At 40.3% G+C, this 16,517-nt stretch overlaps 2 protein-coding genes across 2 annotated transcripts; both read left to right on the forward strand.

Moving 5' to 3' along the window:
• Positions 1-887: 887 nt before the first annotated feature.
• Positions 888-4,473, forward strand: LOC122657758 (receptor-like cytosolic serine/threonine-protein kinase RBK1). Its single transcript, XM_043852554.1, has 6 exons — positions 888-1,254; positions 1,345-1,454; positions 1,538-2,336; positions 2,849-3,085; positions 3,188-3,337; positions 4,191-4,473. The coding sequence occupies exons 1-6, from the start codon at positions 982-984 to the stop codon at positions 4,335-4,337; spliced, it is 1,716 nt and encodes a 571-aa protein (XP_043708489.1). The 5' UTR covers positions 888-981; the 3' UTR covers positions 4,338-4,473.
• Positions 4,474-10,171: 5,698 nt separating this feature from the next.
• Positions 10,172-15,694, forward strand: LOC122657389 (rop guanine nucleotide exchange factor 1-like). Its single transcript, XM_043852082.1, has 5 exons — positions 10,172-10,641; positions 10,833-10,949; positions 11,059-11,582; positions 14,059-14,412; positions 15,157-15,694. Exons 1-5 carry the CDS (start codon positions 10,356-10,358, stop codon positions 15,580-15,582), a joined length of 1,707 nt encoding a protein of 568 aa, XP_043708017.1. The 5' UTR covers positions 10,172-10,355; the 3' UTR covers positions 15,583-15,694.
• The last annotated feature ends 823 nt before the right edge of the window (positions 15,695-16,517 follow it).

Here is a 16,517-nt window from a genome sequence, read left to right on the forward strand (position 1 = left end):
ATATTCCACTTTCCAGGTTTTCGTTATTTCCCTTTCTCAGTTTCCCTTTTGTGGGACCAGGATCCTCTGCAGTACCGGCGGGGCGGCGGGGCATATCCGATGGCACAACAAAGGCCACGTGGCACACATGGCCTCTGTTGTGCCGCCGGATGTGCACCACCGCCCCGCCAGGTACTGCAGAGGATTCTAACATTTGCCACGTGGCCTCTGCTGTGCTGTGCACCACCGCCCCGTCGGGTACTGTAGAGGATTCTAACACTTTCAATTCTTCAACTTCAACTCTTCAAGTGTACAACCAAATTAGAATTATATTTGAAAATCGAATTAGAACCGTAACTAAACGGAGCAGGTTTGGATTCGATTGGTGATCCCAGAACCAACTCGGTTTTTTATTCGGTTTTGGGTTACACACTCAAGTCATGGAACCGAACCGATTGACACCATTGATTATGGCTGCTAGGTTAGCTACAGTCACCACAAGGACTCGTGATAATAAAAGTGCTTCCTTTAAATTTTCACCACTTCTCAGTTGCAACGCGATGATGGACATATTGTCGAGCGATAAGGGAACCTCTCTTCATGTTTTCCTACTTCATCCCTCTCTGCAACATTTAATGGGATTCCACTTTGTAGCAGATGTGGGCTACCTACTCAGTGGAAGACCAAGAAAAACCATTGTTACAGAGAGTAATTGCATATTTCCATTCTCGGGATCGTGAGACACTTTTGGCATCTCAATAAGAGCTGTCTGACCATAGATAAGATTTTTTTTTGGTTTTTTTGAGATAGAGCGGTGGATTGGTTGTTGCAGATAAATGTTATGGGGACCATTCTGCCTATCCAGTCCTAATCTTACTGACTAAGAAAAGCCCAACATAGAAAAAGAAAGTCCAGAACGAGCATAAGAATCCGATAATGACAATCAGTGTTACCAAGAGTTACATTCTTAAATTCTGCAATGGAATTGATACCTTTTGAACAATGGAATTCTTCTCCTCAGCTATGGTTGGAAGAAGTCCAAGGATCAGTTGCAGCATTGCATCTATTCTAGGAGCTCAGAAGACAACAAAGAAGAATAAAACAATCGTGGTTGGCTTGAAAGCTCACAACCGCAGTAGAGAAGTGCTTCTGCGCGTACTTAATGAGATGGTCAGGCCTGGTGATAATGTGGTAGCTGTTCATGTACAGGAGCCTCAGGACAACTTCGATTTGAACAGTTTTGAGATCCATGAAGATCTCTGCAAATCTAAGCAGGTCCAAATTGTAATTGAATCCGCATCCAGAGTAGTAAACTTGATTCCAAAATTAGTTATCTAACTTTGTTGATGACACTTCTCTCTTCAGGTGGAGTTCCAAGTCAAGATCTGTGTTGGTGAGTCCTTCATCGCCGTTCTAACCCATCAAGTAAGACTGCACTTCGCAACGGAACTTGTGCTTGGGTGCAGCACCACACGGTACTGTGACCTAACATAGATAAAACCTCTTTGTCTTTCTCTCTCTCTCTCTCTCTCCGCTTTCTCTTACGCATATATTGCAGGCCTGAAGAATACTCCATTGTTACTCCTTGCTTGAAACGATTGCCTCCCACATGCTCCCTGCTAGTTATAAGCAATTTGGGGAAAGTACTCGTCCGAAAACCAGGAACTTCACAAGAAGGGTCTACAAGTCCAATCCCCCAGACACAATCTTTGAAGACACACACTTCCCCTGCTACCTGGTTAGAACCCGGCCACAAGTCCCCCAAGCAGGAAGCCAAGCAGTCTTCCTCAAAGGCAACCTTGCTAAGACATGCTGATATGGTAGTTCAAAATTCCAAGAACAAATTGCAGTCTCCTGCCACCATGGGACATTTCCATCTCCAAAGAATAGCTATTTTAGAGGCCAAGGGAGCCTGCAAGTGGTTCACTCCAGATGAACTACGTACTGTGACCAAGGAATTCCGCCCTCAGATGGTGATAGGAGAGGGAGGCCATGGAAAGCTGTATAGAGCGCAACTTGCAGATGACAAAGCTGCGGCTGTCAAGGTTCTCAATATTAAACATGGGTCAGGAGAGAAGCTCCTTCGTGAAGTGGAGATTTTGAGTGAGTTGAACCATGAGCACATAATTCGACTCATCGGGTACTGCTATTGTAAAGATATGCATTCAATAGTTTATAATCTCCTACAGGGGAGCTTGAAACAGAAATTGAAACAGCTCACATGGAGTGAGAGAGTGAAAGTTGCAGTTGGGTTGGCAAAGGCACTGGAATACCTCCACCATTCTTGCTCCCCTCCAATCATACACAGGGATGTGAATTCTTCAAACATTCTTCTTTCTCACCATTGCCAACCTCAGGTATGTTATAGCTTTTTGAAATTCCTACTAGCAATGCATGCAACCTCATGTCAAACCCATGTAAACACATGTCAACCTGGAATTGGGCCCAAATTGAATGAGCTTGATTGATTTTTCAGTTGCCTCAGAAACATTTTTTATCTTTGGCAAATCACCAAGTGGCCCAAGCCACCTATGTAAAACATGGCCAAACATGGCCAAATTGACACAATTCATCAAGTTCTTGATAATACAAGGTTCTTCTCTTTGAATATATTTCATCAATTTTCTCTTGTTATATTTCGGTTTACCTTGCAGCAATCTGATTTCTTGACTTCAGTATTCTTGCTCTGCCTTTTCAACAAACATCTGCCATACATGAGAAATTCGCTTATCAAGGATACTTATGTTAGTTACCATTTAACTGTGAAGATGTATCTGCATGTTTCTACGTTTTTTCTCTCTAAAGGAAAATTCACATTCAGTACTAGTGTTCCAAGTCACTCAACATCTTTTACTTTCAATGCTTCCAGCTGTCAAATTTTGGAGAAGCTATAGTACATGATCAACCTGAGCAACCTTTAGCAAACAAGAAACCAGCCCGCATGGTTGGGACCTTTGGGTACTTGGCACCAGAGTACATCATGTATGGGAAGGTTGATGAGAAGACAGATGTGTACTCATTTGGCGTTGTGCTTTTGGAACTGATCACTGGAAAAGAGGCCACTGATGCAGACCAGAAGTCTAACCCTGAAAATTTAGTGCCCTGGGTAATAGAAGAATTTCTCGAATAACTCTTTAAAATCCTAATAGAAATCCCTTAATGATTTAGTGATCCTTAACATCTACAGAACATCCTTTGTGATTTTCAGGCAAGGTCTTTACTTTGCCAAGGACTATGTGATCGATTAATAGATCCCTACTTGCAAGAAGATTACAAGAAGGAAGAAATGCAGAAAATGATGACTGCAGCGAGATTGTGCCTCATGCATTCATCTTCTAGAAGACCAACGATGAAAGTGGTATGTAATCTTTTCTTCTTGAAGTAGTTCCACTGCACTGCTTTAAGGAACCCCACTGATGTTGGGAAAACCTTTCTTCCCCACCCCCTTTTTTCCTTGTTCCCCATCATCTACTACAAATAGTATGACACTCCTCCGGTGTTGTATGGATGTGGACATGGAAAATCAGAAACTTAGTGCATATAAAGGAGTCCGAGTCAATGAGGAGGAAAAAAGATTATTAATGGAATATATGAATCACACCTCTATTAAATATTACCACCTATAAACTTTTTCTAAAAAAAATGAAATTATAATTACAATAGATGTTCATTTATGCTAAACAAACAAAACAAAAAAGAGGGGGAAAACCAAAGCATCTCCCTAGAATAAATTCCAATGCGTACATTATATATAAGAGGCTACTGACTGAAATTCTTTTATCTTGATTCTAAGGCCAAAAAACAGGGCTGATTATCTTGGTCTATCTATAAATTTGATAGAAAAGGTTCCATCCAGTTGTTGTTGCATAGGTCAGCAATCCTTGCTCTGTATTGTTGGTCGATTTCAACAGTTTTGGTTCACTTCTCTCTCTGTCGAAGTAAGTTCCATGTGTACAGCCAAGTGGGTATTCAGACGTCTAGCAACAAAGTTCCCCTTTGTTATCTGCAGTTTAGAATCTTATTTTCAACTATAATTCTATAAACATCACTAAACTAGTTAAGAGTTCATAATCATACTTTGCATACTCTAAATTCTGCACACAAAAGAAAGTAATGTTCAGACACTTCTAGCCATAACATCCCCACCCCCTCCCCCCCCTTTCCTTTTTTTTTTTTTTTTGGTATGTGAATGGTTCTTTCATTCTTGGTAGATTCTGAAGTTGTTAGAAGAGCAAGAGTATTGGCTAAGGGGTAAAGGCAGAGAAGAGTTCTTAAATTGGATAGGCTCCAAAGGTGAATATCAGTTATGGAGACATAGTGAGATAGGCAGCAGAATTACAATTATGGAGGACATCTAGTAACTTTTAAGCCAATGTACGAGTCATCATGATACAAGTATCAACAATACACCCAGAAGAAAGCTCTCAACAGGTAATTCTATTGTGGCAGCCAACATCTACACCACTTTGTGTACATTGCAATGTTCCTTGAAAAAGTTAAATGTGTATATTTTCTTCCCCAATGAAACACCAATACAGTACAATCTTACCAAAAACAGAAACATCAATACAGAATATTTTCTTCATTCAATTACACTGTAGTGAGAAAGAAATGATTTTGTACAATTCTACCACAGCTGGCTATTTTTATCCAACTCCATTCAAAATGGTACTTACCAGGCTGCTTCCAAAAAAGAAAAATGAATAAATAAAACACATGCACACACAATATGATCCAAGCAAGAATGAATTCCATCCTCAATCTAGAAAGCCTTGAAGATAGCAATTTACTACACATGTTGCATGTTCGTAAATGTCCTAATTCTTATCCAACTGTTCAGTCACCTACTCTGTATCTCTCCTCTCAACTGCCACATGAAAGCCTTATTAACACCTTGCAACCCAAAAGATTAGCTTCGCAGAAGTACTGTAATTCATAAATTTTTCAGGCTGATCCTTTTATGTATTGTGCAGCCATTGCAACCCAAAAGATTAGCTTCGCAAAAGTACTGTAATTCATAAATTTTTCAGTCACCTACACTGTATCTCTGCTCTCAACACCACATGAAAGCCTTATTAACACCTTGCAACCCAAAAGATTAGCTTTGCAAAAGTACTGTAATTCATAAAATTTTCAGGCTGATCCTTGTATGTATTGTGCAGCCATTGTTATTGGGTGTTCTTTTACCTAATCCACATTGGACTGGTAGAAGTAAGTGTGTATTCCCATTTCAGGTAGAAGACCATTTTGGTGCGGATTTTCTGCCTATTGGATGAATGTGTCAAAGCGAAGGGATGGCAGATAGGTGGGTAACGATCACCATAGAAAATTCGTTTTATGTATGAATTATTCATGTATATATCAGATATTCAAAAAATATGATCCATATTTTTCAAAGATTAACACAAGTTTGTGTTATATCTCACTATTCATTGCAAGAATTGGTGAAAGGCCTAATCAGGGCTCAGATCTCACTTGGTGAACCCATGGTGGGTTTGTTTTGTCTAGCTATATCAAAACACAGTTTTGTTCTTACCCAAATTCTTTACATTATCTTCAAGTGCAATTTCTCAAGGGCCCAGTCAAGGTGTGAAACTACATCCGAGGTCGGTCACTTGTCACTGTATCCTCGATAAAGCAGGGTACATTTAGTAATTAGACATACTTAGTCTAGACTAAAATGCACTAGATGCTGTTTCCTGCCAGTTCATTGGACCATATATTATGTTGACTTGTGGCTAACTCTGGACTCAACTGAATACGCAGATGCTGAGGCAAAATATTTCAGCTCCATAGTTTCTATAAGAAATCCCTTTCATTAGTTTATAAATTCTAGTGTTATAAGCCTGTGGACATTATCAACCTCTTTTGACTTTAGACCACAAGTGAAGGGTTTGGTCTCAATGGTATTACATTCTGTTAAGAAACACTGCTGGCACTAGCATTTGTCATCTATAAATATTATGGGGTGTTGTTCTCTGTGCCGCAGTGCAGCCTGCGCCCAGGCACATGGGGATGGGCGCAATGACCACCCTGCCCCTCTGCACAGGCTGCCCATGTGTCTGGGCGCAGGCTGCGCTGCAGCACAGAGAACTTTATCCCTCTCCAGATCTTAGTAGCATCATTTTTGCAATTCTTTTCTGCAGTTCCTAGCCATATTTGTACAGCCAATTCAGACAAGAAGTTTTGTTGTGTTATTCCATTTAGCAAGATTTTGAATCAGGTAAAAGGGCTCAAGTGGTTACTAAAGCTACAGTTGACCAGAAAGACCCACCTGAGTTCAACTGAATGAGTGTTCCAAAGATGAATTAGCATTTCCAATTTTTTAATTCATCAAGTAAATCTTTTGACATGACATGTTGTACAAGTATCTGAACAAGTATCACTGTTATGTCTCTCCTTATCAGTAAAACTGAAATTTCAAAATTATACCCTTATGGCTACAATAGCACATTTGTCTTAGGTAGAGTGAACAATAAAATAATTACAATAGAGGTGTTTTAGCAGCAACATGTTCTATAAAAACGTTTGCTGATTGGTGAGCAAAATATTTTTGCTGGACTTGGACATGATAGTAGCCAATAGAAGACAGAAAATGGGCAGGCTTTGAGAAGTAAAGGATCTCAGACTTGGTCATTCTTATCTGGCTTAATTGAAAACTGTTCTTCACCAGCCTGCTTTCAAATTTTTTTAACACACTAGAATTTGACAAATCAAAGTTGAAACATTCTTACAGGAGCAGAGCACATAAGCTGAAGAAAGTGTGTGTGTGTGAGAGAGAGAGAGAGAGAACTATAAACAGAAGAAAATAAACAAAAAGAAAAGATCAAACCCATGCAAATTCATTCTTTGACTTCCATTAAAAGGAGAATAAGAACGAAAAAGAGGAAACAAATGAAAGAGGTAGAACAAAATGATGGTATGTTCAGCTCTTAGAATCTATGCCAATGTACCTTATAAACTTCTTTTTTTTTTTTTTTGGGGAGGGGGGGGGGGGGGGGCGCTTAGGGACAATTTGTTAGTAATTTTCTTATGATTGATTGTCTTTCACACTGAATAAGTCCAATCAGAAAGCTGGGTGAAAAAAAGGCACCTTGTCATCCATATCAAAGCCAAATCAAACAAGTCAGCACCAAGTATTAAAAAGAGAAAAAAAAAGGGCCAGGACCAAGCCTCAAGCTCTCCATTTGGAACTCAAGTTTGCTTCAAGCCCAGTAAAGTTGAGTTATGGTGAAAGGAGAATCACTTGAGATCTTGTGTGTCATTTAGGCCCTCAAGCAAGCTCAGCTCATGATAAATTCTCATCTGATCTTACTAATCACCAAAATTTGTGACCTTAAGGCATATCAAGATATAGAAGACTTAGTGTTGGAGTTACGCACCAGGGCATGATTAGTTCTGGAACTGCTATTCAATGCCAAAACCAATGGATGGAGACTAGTAGTTATAATGAAATCTGTTCTATGTAAAGTGAAAGAGGAAGAAAAGTAAAAACAAGCTGGTAGATTCTTCATCTTTTTTGTCAATGAGTTGATCTTTGATACTTCAAAAGGAGATATCATTTACATTGTCTTTCTGATAAGCTTGAAAATGTATGATAAGTTCACCGGATTGTGTTTATTATAGCTGCTGGATTTGATGGATTATGTCTCTCTGGTTGACATTATTTTGGTTTCCATCATAATCCATACTCATACAATCTCCCTAGACCAACTTGAATATAGAAATGATTTTATCTTCCAACCTTACCCACGGCAAGTCTGAACCTTCTCTGTGATCAACATTTTACATGTTACTGCAACACTTCCACCAGGTCTTTTGAGTTTTGACTCAATTTTGAGGATCCATTAGACCACCACATGCTCTCCCAGTCTTCTGAAGCACCTTCCCATACCACAAATGCAGGGGTTACCCTAAAACATTTATCCACCACCTCCAATTCTCTGTACTCTTGTACTTCATTAGCATTCAAGCATGATACTCCACCTTTCAGTGTTCACTGCTCTCACCTCTGAAGCTATAGATTTCCAACCATAAGATCGCCTAGAAATTAAAAACATAACTTTTCTGCTTCTATTCTCTTAACAGATTGAAACCAGGTCGCTCTCGCTCGTTTTTGCGTTCAACCATTGGATTCAGAACTCAGTAAACGAGCGAGGGATGGATAGAGATATAGAATATAGCGAGGGCCTATAGTTTGGGAAAATAATATTCTCTAATTCTCTAAAAGTGTATAGTGCGATAATACTGAATGGAGATGTTTGACACATGGCAGCTCAAACATCCAAAGATGCGAACTCGAAAAACCACTCGGTACCAACTTAGATCTAAGCGGCTGAACCAATGTGTGCTGAAATGATTGACAAAGCCATGATCCTGTGGTCAAAAGGAAGCTCTAATTAATTATTAAAAGTGCTAATAATTAACTTTGATAAGACACGGAAGTCTAGGCGCGTGTTTCGTCGAACGTCCCAACTAGGAAACTCACCCTCAGGTCTCACCCCTTTCTAGACTTCGGATCAATGCCGTTAATCTTCAATTCATGCATATTTTCCCTTCATTCTTTGCTTCCCAATGAAACAAACTCCTACCAAGTACCAATATTCTAATCTTCATTACACCTTTCGTTAGAAACAATAATTGCTGCCACTTACGAAACCTTTCTTTTTTCTTTTCTTGATAATTTTGGGTTATCAGTTACGAACCTGATTAGTAATTAATTAATTAGACTCGGGGTCCGTGTAAGCCATTTATTCTGTGCGACGCGATACGTTGTCATCTATTTCAGGGCATGGGGATTAAGGAGTGGAGGATTCGATAAGCTCGTTGCCAAAAGATACTTTGAAGGACATTCATTGGTTCATCACCACACCTATTTAGTTGGGTCCGTTAAGATTTTGGCGTTTGGACGATTAGGATCCCCCCAATCAATTTGTACTTTTGGTGAAAGAAAATGGATCGTCCGCTTATTATTTTCCCTTGCTGCGAAGACAAGAAGACAAGAGACTGCACCAGTGCTGGCAATGCAGAATACTTTCTTTTGGAGGGGTATCGTTGTCAGGCTGCGTGGTCCAATTATAAGGTACATCCAACATGGGTGGGTAGTTTTTCTTCATCCACGGTGAAAAGAGAATCTTTTATCTATAGGTTTGGACGTGGATGGATATAAAGAATGGTGGAATAGTAATTATCTACTTAGTACAAATAAGGGCATGGTACTAATGATCGTAGATGTATAGATGAATCCTGTTTCACTTTCTTTATTAAAAGGAAACAGGTACATAGGACTAAGTTTTTATTCACCTCTTGAGTTGTAGAGAAATCTCTTCTTCAATATGATTATGTGATTCGATATGAGCATGTTTCTATTCGGTGAATCGTTAGTGGTCTATAATCAAATTATAAACAGATTAATTGACTAATCAGCCCACAAACAGACCTTAAACGGGCTATAAACTGGTTAATTGGCTAATTAACCTACAATCGGAATATAAACATGCCTTAGGTTATAAACAAGCTATAATCGGTATATAAATAATTGATCAACAATACCAATCAGTCTTTTTTTTTTTTTGCAGGTAACATATTAGCATATTGATATGGGTCGGTTGGGGCTGAACTGGTTTCAATTTGTTATTGGGCCAACCCAAAACCAAACCAATAAGAACGTTTTGGATTTCAGGCCAGTTTGGTTCAGTTTCTTATTGGTTACGAACTACGAACCGATGATCATCGTTATAAAACGGAGTAAGACCGTTGATGAGCGAATATTCATGAGTCTTATGTGGGTCCCATTTTCATAACCTAATGCGAAAATAACCGCCTCTTTCGTCGCTTTGACATGTAGATTCCCTCCACACCACCCCAAATTTCAACGATTCTCCAAACATGGCCCCCACCTGGACCATTCACACTTTCACTTCAACGGCTCAACCCAGCTATCTCCTCTTGTCCACGTCGGCATGTAGGAATGGTAGGATATAGGAAGGTAATAAAATGGAATGGTACATAGTATGGGTTCATAGGGATATGTCATGTGCGGAAAAGATAAAGGCCGTGTCGAGTGGAGAAGAGCTGCTGTTACGGAAAGCGGACCTGCAAACGGCGTCTCTTTTGCTTTTGCGGCATCAGAAACGGAGACAGACAAGTGTGTGTTGGTAGTACACTCCTAAACCTGGCGTGCTCTTTCTCCTTTTCTTCTTTTCTTTTCCTCTTGTCCCAGTCGCTTACGCTCGGAAGCGTCTCTGCAACTCTCACATCATGCGAGAGCGAGACTGGATACAATAGCTTTTTGTTCGCCGGAGGAAATGCACGCCTGAGATCTCTCTTCGCCTTTCAGCTTTAGGGAGACAGACCTTTTGGATTTCCTTTCCTCAATGGGAAGTGTCTCCTCTGAGGATGGTTTCGATCTGCAGAGTGAACGATTTGAGAGCTATAGCTTGAGTGCCGACGTTAGTGAGTCTGAGAGTTCGAGTAGTTTCTCCTGTCGACGCTACGATGCTGAGGGCGCTTCAAGTTCTCTCGCATCTTCACCTCTCGCCGGACGTCCGTTAAACGTTAATTCTGGATATCCGGCGCTGCCTTTGATGTTGCCGGTTATCGGTGGCAAAGATGTGGTTGTTTGGGATGAGAAGCCGGAAAAACCGGAGGCAGATTTGTCTGGTTAGTGTTCTTTGTATTTTATTTTTTGTTGGATTTTCTTCATCTTTTCGACAAAACAAATTCGTCCAACGCACTAGGAACTGCTTTAGTGTTGGTGCTTAAATTTCGCGTTTCTGATCTCTGCCTCTCGTCTTAAACTACTGGTTCCACTAGCGTATTTAGCATTATGAGTATTATTCTTTCCCCTGCAGAAGTTGAGATGATGAAGGAGCGGTTCGCTAAGCTTCTGCTAGGAGAAGACATGTCGGGTGGGGGGAAGGGAGTATGTACTGCTCTGGCAATCTCCAATGCCATTACTAATCTATCTGGTTAGTTTATTTTTCATTTTGCTTTCTTTCACTTCTTTTCTTTTTCCCCTGAAATTTTCCTTGAAGTTTCCAATTTCCATTTCTTGTTTATGGGGCAAAAAATGGCAAGCTACTGTTTTTGGGGAGCTATGGAGGCTGGAGCCATTGGCGCCGCAGAAGAAGGCAATGTGGTGTAGAGAGATGGAATGGCTTTTATGCGTGAGCGATTCGATTGTGGAACTCATTCCTTCATTGCAAGAATTTCCAGGCGGTGGGACCTTCGAGGTCATGGTGACTCGACCGCGCTCTGATCTCTATGTAAACCTCCCAGCCCTGAAGAAGGTTGATGCTATGCTACTAAGTATCCTTGATGGCTTCCGTGACACTGAGTTTCGGTACGTTGATCGTGGAATAATTGTTGCTGAAGCTGGCGATGCTGATGCGTATATTGGGAGACCTTCTATTAGGCAGGAGGAGAAGTGGTGGCTACCCTGCCCCAAGGTTCCCACAGATGGTTTGTCTGAAGATGCAAGAAAAAGGCTGCAGCAATGTAGAGATTGCACGAATCAGATCCTTAAGGCAGCCATGGCAATCAATAGCAGTGTCCTTGCCGAGATGGAAATTCCAAATGCTTACGTGGAGACTTTACCAAAGGTAAAATCACTCAGCCGGTCAGTCCTATCATTCAACTGATCTCTATGTGAAAATCTTCAAATTGATCATTGACAAGAATGATTCAGCAAAAACTAAATACTATACATATTTTCTTTTTTTATTCGCTCTGTATTCCGCTGTAACTGCCCTTTTTTTTTGGGTGGGTAGTAAGTGCAGCTACCTTATTGAGGGTAAACAATGTTAATGTTTGAAATAGCAATCAATGGTGGGAAGGCATCGAATCTGAGTCTTCATTTTAGCTTTTAGGCATTTGGAACTTGGAAGAACATCCAACATGCATTTCTTTAGGGTTCTCTAAGTTAGTCTTTCCTTCAGCTGTACTGTCAATCCATAAGAAACTTAAAAATGATAAAGCTTCTTTTCCCTTCTTCCTTCTCGGTGGAGCTTCCTTATTGTGTCAAGTCTAACTTCAAGATGGGAGTCTTCGACTTTGCATCGACGATAGAGCCCTCAACAAGGTAACGATCAAGAACAAATACCCCATCCCTCTCATTACAGATCTGTTCGATCAACTAGGAGGAGCACAGTACTTTTCAAAGTGAGATCTTCGGTCAGGCTACTATCAGGTCCGAATCACTGAGGGCAACGAGGCAAAGACTACTTGTGTCACCCGGTATGGGTGCCTTCGACTTTCTGTGGTGCTCCAAAGCCCCTAAAACTCAGCGTTGGAAACGTCACATGTTGGTGATGTTCTTACCAATTGGTATTTCCCCTCCCTTGTTGGGGCATATGATTACCTTTTGACCTTTAGGGGGTTGTGAGGTGCTGTCAAGCATCAGCGTCATTGTGTCAAGTCTAACTTCATATAATCTACTCCTATTATTCAATGTCTGAGAGACTGTCTGTGTAGCAGTGTAGAGTTTGATTTGTCTTGGAAAAGAATTTGGACACTGAAAGGTGATTGTCCACTTTAGTTTGTCATAAAATTGGTGACCGTACAAGAAAAAAGATAATTGTTCTGGATTAGGTATCGTATTGGCTCTACTCTTTCTTTTGTTTTCTACCTTCACATGGGAAATTTACTGTAAAAATGGACATGTGAATGTTAATGTCATTTACAAGAATGAATAGATATTTAATGTTCACTTGATGACCTGGAAGCTGTCATTGGCAAGTCTTAGTGGCCAAAATGCCATTCAAATGTTGAGCGTTTACCTTTGTTTCTGTTTTGAAGTTGTGCTTTTGCCTGTAGTTTGCAGTTGCTCTGTTTCACTTTCTGGCTTCTACTCATAATTTTGAGTTTGAAGGGGTGGGAGATCTTAATTACATAATTATACCTAGAGTTGGAACCACATCAGTAAATGTGCTGCTGTTTTCTCTTTTGAGGTTTTCAAAGGTCTGAAGAATGCAATTAGAAATCTAATATATATTTTAATTGTTACTGCAAATTTGATTAACAATAAGCTTTTTAGGTGCATCATTAGTTTCAGTAATTCAATTGGTTCAGATGATCAGAGAAGCACTTGACTCAATAGAAATACCATTCGAGTGTTGCGTTTCCTCAGACTTGACAGTTTTACTTTTAAATGCCAACTTTTTAGGTTTGAAATTGTAACAGTATAATACAAGTAAGTTTTTGGTGATGCCTTCCAAAAACATCCACTGAGAAATTGGAATGGAGTGGTTGCAAATAATGGAGCAATGTCATTTGTACAAATAGCATATTGTGAATGTCTTCTTTCCAACTTGATGCTTGAGACCACCTTTGTGGATGCCTTGTAAGCCATGAACTTGACAAAATCTATTGGATTCATGGATTTAGTTCACAGTATTGGCACCGGTATCAGTCTCCACCAATAACGATACCGATCGGCAGAATCGAACGATCTTGCCCCCCCTCCCGATCTTTTTTTACTATTTTACCCCCCAAAATTTTGTATCATCTATCCGGTATCAATCAGGTGGCTCCTAAATCCATGACTGGACTAGTACTGCCAAAATAGATTGGATGGCTTACAAGGGAATCTGGAATGTCAAACTTTGACATCCCAATCTGGGGAAAAAAAATTAATGGTCAGCATAAGTGACCCAAAAATCAAACTATGACATCCCAACCCTTTTTTTTATGCTTCTTTGGTTACTGATTCACAACTTCCATGCCATTTGTCCCAATTTCTAACAGATCCAGTCATCGAAGCATTTCATGAATTGGATTTCACACTCCACTGCCAAGATCTTCATTGCATGTGCTCAATATACAAAAAGGGTTTTATCCATGAAATCCTCCCTCTATGCTCAAACCCCAGTTCTCTAACTAGGCAATACATTATGATGTTCAATAATGCAAGTTTCTGTAGCCATTTAAGTTTGATGCGAACAAATAAATACAGATAGCCATCTACTGTGCTGAACCTCATTCTTAAGTCTCATGCACTCAAAATTTTCCTTTGTATACTCATTTATAATAACTTTCTTTCTCATTTGTAAGCTGACATTGTTTCAACTTTTCTCTTAGAGTGGAAAAGCTTGTTTGGGTGAGACCATCTACCGTTATATAACTGCTGACAAGTTCTCCCCAGAATGTCTCCTTGACTGCTTAGACCTGTCATCTGAACACCACACGTTGGAGGTAGCAAACAGGATTGAGGCTGCTGTGCATGTTTGGAGGATGAAAGACCAGAAAAAACGTTCAAATCATGCAAAATCTGGCCGGTCATCATGGGGTGGAAAGGTCAAGGGCCTTGTCAGGGATGTGGGAAAGAGTCACATTTTAGCACAACGAGCTGAGACTCTTTTACAGAGCTTAAGGCTCCGCTATCCTGGGCTTCCTCAGACTGTTCTAGATATGAACAAGATCCAATACAACAAGGTTTTTTTATCTACTCAATTTCCATTTCAGATAACATAGTGTGTATGCTCTTCTTTCTTCAAATGATTCAAGTGTTCTCATAGAGCTCCATGTATAAGGAGCTCGAACTGTTGAGAATCACAAAGCATTTGATTGTAAGCTTATGATAACATGCTCTTTCTGATGGGTGAATAATCATCACCGGAGGCCTACATTTTCTGATTACCAGAGGAATGCATAAATCGGTTTATGCAAGGATTTAGGGTTTAGATTGGCCATTGCCGATATCAAGTTACTTTAGTTGGCTCCATTTCATCTGGGTTTGTTTGGTACAACAGGGGCTAACCAGACATATTACAGCCAAGTTCTGGAGTGGGAATTCCGAGACAACTCAGGTGGGACTAGCTGGTTCCGATACAACTCAGCTGATATGGGCAATTGATCTCGAGTTCTAAACCCATGGGTTTATGTCCATTATTATGGATAATCCATTGATTGGCACAAATTTTCCGAGTTGGATCGTTCATGTCATTACTGTGGGGAGTCTGCCTCTCTATCAAGTGGAAAGTAGCCAAAGCACAGGCCTTTTGGATGGCTGTTGTTGGTTTTATCTACTATCTGGTGGATGAATATTTTACTTATTTTTGTGATTGATTAAAAGTAAAAAGAAAAAAAAAAATTTGCTTGTCAACTTCCTCAGTATAAACTTTGATATTCTACTAACAAGAAGAAAGATGGTAGAATAATCTTTTTTTCCTGCTGCAGGATGTGGGGCAGTCAATCCTTGAGAGCTACTCAAGGGTGATGGAGAGCTTAGCGTTTAACATAATGGCGAGGGTCGATGATCTGCTTTATGTGGATGATGCTACAAGGCAATGTGCTTTAGCAGAGTCAATGTCTTTGTTTGGACGGGGAGGATTGGGTGGTCTTCCCATACAGAAGCGAATTTCCCCTAGCCCATTCTCTATCCAACGATCGCCTTATGCATCTCCATTTGCAACGCCAACCTACTGTTCCTCCACTCCGGTAGTGGGAAGTCCTGGAAGGGGACATGCCTCCTTAGGCAAGAACAGTCGCAAAGGGTTGCAGGATCCAAAGTTTGAGAAAGCTGCAGATTTAGATAAAGTATGGTCATACGCCGGAAGCCTCAGTAGTAGAAAGGATGCTGGAGATGCTCCGGAACGGGATTGATGTAAGATGCTAACCCAACGTCACCAGGTTTGAACCCAAGTGGTTGTAAGGTTGGTTGTCTTTGCTCCTGTATATTCTTTAGAACTAGAAATAACATATTCAAAGTTTTGATCTTGTTTATGTTTGCAGACTGCAGTAGTAGGTGATGAGCAATGGAGGGGGTGGTTAGGTTATCCCCAATGTTTATTACTGAAGGAGGGTCCTTGCTCAATTTAACAAAAGGTAGTTGTACTTTAGTACCCAAGTGTGGATTTTAATTGTCCAGGTTAATTTTTTTAACCAATCTGTTGAAAGTTACATGGAATTTCCCAACCCAAGTCCATTTTCTTCTTCAGTTCATTCTCCAGGAACCTTAATCTGGATTCTGGATTGCGCTTAGCTGTGCTGTTTGAAACGATGCAAGTGGTCGAGGGGTTAGGATTGTATAATTAGGTAGGTGACCTGATGGAGGAGCATATGTGCTGTATAAGGTTGAATCTTAAAATTTTGACTTTGTTATGACAAATCCCATATCTGCAGTGTTTAAAATCCCAGAATTGGGATCCGGCTCGGTTCCAGCCAATTCTAATCTGATTCCTATTGGAGTTGGCCGGAATCAGTGGAAATCAACTAAAAGACACCCTAACTCTAGTTTTCTATCCAATTTTTTAAACCCTGTATAAAAGCCTGGACTAAGGAAAGACTTGCCCGCTTGTAGTCTTACCCAAAGCTTGTATGACGGATTTATTGGGGATTTCTTTTCCCTCTTTTTGGCAATATACATCATTGCCAGAAACAGGTTGAACAGCTGTACAAAAGTGGTAAGATTCCCCTAGGTTGGAGGTTGGCAAAAATCTAGCAAGCATCAAAGCTGCTTTTTGAGCTGTTGAATGGCCCAGTGCTTGAGAATGGGGAAGCGAAAGGGACCCAATGCAAGTACGGGATCCACAGCCTTA

This window comes from Telopea speciosissima, chromosome 4, assembly GCF_018873765.1.
Source record: "Telopea speciosissima isolate NSW1024214 ecotype Mountain lineage chromosome 4, Tspe_v1, whole genome shotgun sequence".
NCBI lineage: Eukaryota > Viridiplantae > Streptophyta > Magnoliopsida > Proteales > Proteaceae > Telopea > Telopea speciosissima.